Below are 6,280 nucleotides of genomic sequence, written 5' to 3'. Positions count from 1 at the left end.
ATCAGTCCCCTCCTGCCCCTGGCAGCCCCCGTCTGGAATCATCCCGGAGCATCCCCCTGGATGGGGGGTGTCTGCATCACTCTTTCCCCATCCCAGGCTGGACCCACAGCTGCAGGGATTCTGGCTTGGTCCCGATCCAGTCTCTGAGCATCCGAACTTGGTCCCTGTCTTGGTCCTGATCTGGTCTCTGATTGCCTTGGGTTAATCCTGACTGAGCCCCTGAGTTCCTTGGCTTAGTTCCTGGCTTGGTCCCCAGCTGGTCCCCAAGCACCCTGGCTTGGTCCTGATCCAGTCCCCAAGAATGCAGCATCATTCCAATCCAGTCAACAAGCACCACAGTTTGGCCCCTGGCTTCATCCTGATCCAGCCCCTGACCACCATGGCTTGGTCCCTGCCTTGGTCCTGATCTGATCCCTGATCACCCTCGTTTAATCCCTTCCTCGATCCTGTTCTGGTGCTTGAGCATCCTGGCTTCATCCTGATCCAGTCCCCAAGCACCCTGGGTTGGTCCCTGGCTTGGTCCTGATCCAATCCCTGAGCATCCAGACTTGGTCCCTGGCTGAGTTCTGATCTAATCCCTGTCTTAATCCCTGCCTTGATCCTGACTGAATCTCCACGTACCTTGGCTTCATCCCTGGCTTGGTCCCCAGCTGGTCCCCAAGAAACCTGGCTTGGTCTTGATCCAGTCCCTTGAGCATCCAGGCTTCATCCTAATCCAGTTTCTGAGCACCCTGGCTTGGTCCTGATCCAGTCCCTAAGCAACCTGGTTTAATCCCTGTCCTGGTCCTGGTTGAGTCCTCAAGCACCTTGGTCCCTGGTTTAATCCTTGGCTTGGTCCCTGAGCACCTCAGCTTGGTCCCCAGTGCCAAAGGCAGCCCAGCACTGATGTGTTCTTGTCTCTGATGTAGACATGAGGGAAGATGTTTGGGGCCAGGATGCTGCTGGCCTGGGCTCAAGTGGTTCATCCCCATCCCTGGGGTTCAGGGTACCCCTGATCCTCCCCTCAGCCCCATCCCACCCCAGGAACCACTGCTGTGATGGGAGCAGAGGGCGAGGGCTGGAGCCTCTCAGAGCTCTCAGGCTCAGCATCAATAATAGATGCACTTCCAGAGGGGTATTAATAAAGGCCTCATGCATGATGCATGGCGAGCGGCGAGGGGAAGCAGGGCTGTCTGCTGCTGACACGAGCTGATGTCCCATGGAAAGGTGCCCAGAATCCGTCCTCTCCCCAAAGCAAACCTGGGTGCTGAGTCCCTGGGAACGATGTCTGGAGTATGTGTGTGTGTGTGGGTGTGTGTCCCAGGAAAAGGCTCTTTTCTGGTGCCTGGGCTCATCTGCATCCCATGGAGTGGTCCTTGCTCGGGATCATCTACCACACACATGGGGTGGTTCAGCTGCTGGGGCCGGCAATGCATGGGGCTGGTGGGGCACCAGCACCCTTGGGTGCCATCAGAGGTGTGAGCTCTTGTAAGGACAGTCAGGATTTACCCCTCATCCAGGTCTCCTGCTGAATCCTTTCCCCATCCCATCGCATCCCATCCTGTCCCTTGGGGGCCTCACATCCCCTGCCCAGCTTCCCACCCCAGCTCCATGGGGTCCTCCCAGCCCACATCAAGCCCTGTTCAGGGCATTGGATTCTGCTGGGATAACGGTATAAATGGGATTTAACCCTGGGATGCTCCAGTCCATGTGTTGGCAAAGGGCTGGGGGACACCGGGGGACAAGGCAAGGAGAACCCCCCTCTCCTCTGTAACATGGCTGGGGACAGATCCCCCCTCTCCAAGGGACAAAACCTGTTGGAGAGAGCAGGTTTCCAGCCATGCCCCTTCCCTGCCTCAGTTTCCCTGCCTCTATTCCCTGCATCTCATGAGCTGCGACATCTCCCGTGCCACTGGATGTTCCCAGGGGAAGGGAACAGGCGTCTCTTGGCTCTTGAACCTGCCAAAAGGGAGGGAGCAAATGTCCAGCCTGATGGTGCCTGGATCCCCTCCAGCCCTGGGGATGTGCCAGGTTGAAGATGGGGAGCAGGGGCTGTATCCCCCCCCCCCGTTTCCTGCGGGAGAAGCCTGCTAAGGACACATGGAGGGACCAGAATGGAGGCTCCGGGCTGGGATTTGGGGTCCCCCCAGTGAACCCCATGGCTCTGGATCCAAGTAGGGCAGATCCCTCCAGGGTTTGTTCCTATTGGAATAAACCCAGAGCCACGGCCCTGTTTTCTGTAAGGGACTCATGAGCCGGGAGCGGGGATCCCTTCCCCGCTCTGTGCCGGGACAAGACCCTTCTCCTGGGATAAGCCATCCACCGAGGGGATTTGGGATGCTCGGGATGAGGGCCACAACCCACCCCCCCACACTGCTCTGATTGATTTTCCTCTCTCTGCCAACTATTTAAGCACCTTTCTCCCCATAGGAGAGGTCCAAAGCAATGGAAATCCCACCGGCATCGGCTGCTAAACGGGACACAAAGGCAGGAACAAGGCAGAGAGGTCTTGGATCAGCTCAAATCTTTAATTAGAAAAATAGACAGGATTTTCTCATCCCGATAGAGGCTTTTTCCCATTTACAAACAGGATCATAATAACAGCAATAATAATCATGATAATGACATCACCTTTCCAAAGGGACCATCAGGCACCGGCTGCTGGAGCCTGCTGGCATCTCCCTCCTTTGGGAGAAAGGGTCGGTGCTGCCGCAGCCCCCAGCTGTGCTGGGTGGTAAATAACCCATCAGGAGCATCCTGGAAAGTGCTGGCAGGGGGGAACCCCAGTCAGGTCGCTCCAAACACACATCGTCCATGGGTCCGGGGGTATAAAACCCATTTCTTTCTGTCCATGGGTTTTCATTTCCTCCCCCTGCCCTTGGAACAGGAGCAATAAAAACCACTCAGTCCCTGCAGTTTGGAGATGGCATCGAAGCTGCCGCATCCCCACCTCGGTCCAGCGCCGTGGCACCACATCCACCTCCCGCGCGCCCCTCTGCATCCCACCACGGGCCCGCTCCTTCGCCATCCTCTTCTCCAGGAGCGGGATGGTCCCACCCCGGCTCTCCCACGAGAGGCTCGGGGGAACGTCGGGAAGCGCCGCGTCCCAGCGCCGGGCTCTCAGAGCGTCCCGAAGGAGAGCCCCACCGAGAAGAACCCCAAGCCCTTGAGCTTCTCCTCGGTGCGGGCTTTCTGCTTGAGGTGCACCTTGCTGTGGCGCTTCTTCTCGTCGCTCCGGGCGAAGCGGCGCCCGCAGGTGTCGCAGGAGAAGGGCTTCTCGCCCGTGTGGGTGCGGATGTGGGTGGTGAGGTGGTCGCTGCGGCTGAAGTTCCGCAGGCAGATGCGGCACTGGAAGGGTTTGTGGCCCGTGTGGATGCGGAGGTGCCGGTTGAGCTCATCCGAGCGGGCGAAGCTCCGGATGCAGTTCTCCACGGGGCAGGCGAACGCTTTCTCGTGGGGCTTGGGGCAGAAGCATTTGGAAGAGCACTTGGTCCGGCGAGTCTTCTTCTTGGGCTCGGCCAAGGCGGGAGGAGTGGGGGGAAGCAGGGAAGGGATGGAGGAAGAGGTGGCGTGGCCCAAAAAGTCCGTGCTGGGGACAGAGGGAGAGGGATGAGGATGGAGGAGCTCGGCGGAGCTCATCAGCGCCGGCAGGACTTCGGGCTGGGTTAAGGAAGCGTCGAATTCGGGCATCAAGGGAGGAGGGAGGTTGTGGATCTTGGTGTCGGCCGGGAAGTTCTCTGGCTCGCAGCCGAAGCCCAGATGGGTCCCGAAGCAGGGAGCATCCTCTGCCAGGCTGCCGAGCTCTGACTGGCAGCTCACGGACAAGACGCTCTCCATCTTGGAGCCCAGTGGATGGAATAGCCCCTGGCTGCTTTCTCCAGCTGGGAACGCTTCGGGAGATGGGTAACCAGAGGGCAAGTAGGCCTGATGCTGGGTGATGGGCTCCCATTGGGTGCAGGAGGCTTTAAACTTGTCCAGGGGTGGGGAGCCAGAGGGCAGCTTGATGTCCTGCTTGCTGTCCAGGAGCTTGGGTTGGAAGAAGCACTGGGAGGTGTTTGCCAAGGTGGGCTGTGCCTGCAGGGGTTGAGCAGCATCCGGAGTGGGGAAGCTGCCGTAGCCCTGCTCCGGGAATGGGGTTTGGGTGGATCCGTTCATTTCCGGCTGGCAGTTAGGATAAAGGTCCAGCTGGCTCTGAGCCACATCGGGACATGGATAAAGAGCATCCAGATGCCTTTGGTGGCCCTCGGAGGAGGCGAAGGGGGAGATGCCCAGGATACCTGACATCAGGTTGAAGAGGGATTCCTGGTCCTGGGGATGCTCCGGTACCGCTTTGATGAAGAAGCTGCCGGTGTAGCTGAGCGAAGGGGAGGGCTGGCTGCCCAGCAGGGAGTAATCCACAGCCCCACCACTCATCGGGGTGCCCAGCACCTCACCTGAGGACACAGAGGGACCATGGTTACAGGGATGCGGGGATGCAGGGCTGGGGGGGGGCGGGATACAGGGGAACAGCGGGATGCTGATGTTGCGTCACTGCGAGGTCCCCATCCTAGACGGGTCCCCAGGGATGCATGGAGAGACCTGGGCTTCACCCCCCCTTCCCCAGCAGGAGCCCCCCATGGATAGTGGGGGGCTGTTGAACCCCTATCCAAGGACTAGGGGGATAGAGAGGGGAAAGATTCCCGGTTCCTGGCTACAGCTCCCACTCCCAGCTGGATCCCTCATCCCTGCCCGGCCTCCTCCGGTCCTTACCTCCGAGGAAATCGCCTTCTGCCAGGAGTTGCTGCTCAGCCTGCCCCAAGCCTTGCAGGTCGCCGGGTTTCAGCTCGCAGCTTTCCTCGTATTTGGAGTAAAGAGGATCCGAGCAGGAAAAATCCATAACGTTGAGCATCTCCTTTGGAAGCACGGCCGGAGCGGGGAGGAGGGGGGGGGGGGTGCCGGGCTGGATCGAGCTCGGAGGGAGCAGGAGGATGCTCAAGGGAGAAGGAGGATGCTAAGGGGGAATAGGGGGATGCTCGGGGGGAATAAAGGGATGCTCAAGGGAAGGAGAGGGATGCTCAGGGCGAGCAGGGGGGTGCTTGGGGTACCCGGACCGAGCCGGGGCGGGGGGGGGGGTGCTCGGCGTAGATGGCAGGGATGCTCCGGGATGCTTGTGGCAATGGGGGGGATGCCGGGGCCGGGTGCGGGCAGCGATGCTGCACCCCCGGGTGATGGATGGGGGGGGCGGTATCAGGTCCCGGGGGCCGGGCAGGGGCAGGCAGGGGCAGGCAGCAGCGGCAGCCCGAGCGGACGCCCGGCTCTGCCTCCCCTGCGCTCCCTTTATAGCTGCAGCGGGGCTGCTCCGACCTTCCGCCGCAGCCATTTCTGGAGTCCCCAGTGAGGCTGCCGTGACGTAAATGCCCATATATGGACTCAGGATGTAGGCTAGGGAGTCCCAATAAGGAAATCTCTCCCGTGACGCGGTGCCCCCTCCCTTCCCCTCCCCCTTTTCTCTCCCTCCGTGGTTTTTTTTTCCCCCTTTTCCAGCTCTTTTTAACCGAAAATCGCGATATTTTTATCAAATCTCTGCTCTGGGTGTGCGCAGCATCACCCCCCCCCCCCCTCCAGCACCCTGCCCGCATCTCCCCATCGCATCCACACCCCCCATGTGCACAGGCACGCGTGTGCAAGCACAAGCATCTGCAGCAGCCAGGGCTGGAGATGCACTAAGGGATGCTGGGCATCCCTCTGCATCCCTAGCAAGGACCCGGGGCTCATTCCCCCTCCATTGCAGGCTGCTTTTCCTTCCAGATTCATTCCAGATTTAACTCTCCTCAGGCTTTTATTCTCCTCACGCTATTTTCTCCCCCCTCTCTCAATGCCTTTTGTTGCTCTTGCTCCTTCTAGAAGCGTGAAAGGTGCTGGGTTTGCTGTTCCCCCCCCTTCCTCCTCTCCCTCCCCTCCGTTCCATGCCTGGTTTTGCAACGCTTTCTGCTGGCAGCTGGGCTTTGCTTGGATTTGGAGCCGTGAAGTGGATGCCGGCTCCTCCTGCGATGGAGCGAGGAGCCAAAAAGAGACGGCAAAGCCGCGGCCAGCTCCGTTCAGTCATCCGAGTTCATGGCTTCCGCCCAGGCTGGCATGTAACAGGCATGGATCTGAGCTGGGAGAAGGAAGATCCATCCTGTAAACCCCAGAGGATCATCGAAAGGGGATGTTCTATCGCCGGACTCAGAGCAAGCAGTGATTCGGAAGGATCCCGGCAGTGATTCCATCCTGAGCATCCTCCCGACCCCCCCCCAGTCACTGCATTGGGGTGAAGCCTCCA

General features: G+C 59.8%; 1 protein-coding gene across 1 annotated transcript; it reads right to left on the bottom strand.

Annotated features, from left to right (window-relative positions):
• Window positions 1–2,918: 2,918 nt before the first annotated feature.
• On the bottom strand, window positions 2,919–5,385 carry EGR4 (early growth response 4). Its single transcript, XM_062619982.1, has 2 exons — window positions 4,729–5,385; window positions 2,919–4,412 (listed from the first exon to the last, which is right to left on the bottom strand). The coding sequence occupies exons 1-2, from the start codon at window positions 4,865–4,867 to the stop codon at window positions 3,100–3,102; spliced, it is 1,452 nt and encodes a 483-aa protein (XP_062475966.1). The 5' UTR covers window positions 4,868–5,385; the 3' UTR covers window positions 2,919–3,099.
• Window positions 5,386–6,280: the final 895 nt, after the last annotated feature.

This window comes from Pezoporus occidentalis, unplaced genomic scaffold (genome assembly GCF_034315485.1).
Source record: "Pezoporus occidentalis ecotype Australia unplaced genomic scaffold, CSIRO_AGI_Poc_V1 ctg217, whole genome shotgun sequence".
NCBI classification, from domain to species: domain Eukaryota; kingdom Metazoa; phylum Chordata; class Aves; order Psittaciformes; family Psittacidae; genus Pezoporus; species Pezoporus occidentalis.
The sequence above is the reverse complement of the archived record's forward strand: the minus strand, read 5'-3'. Positions and strand labels throughout refer to the sequence as shown.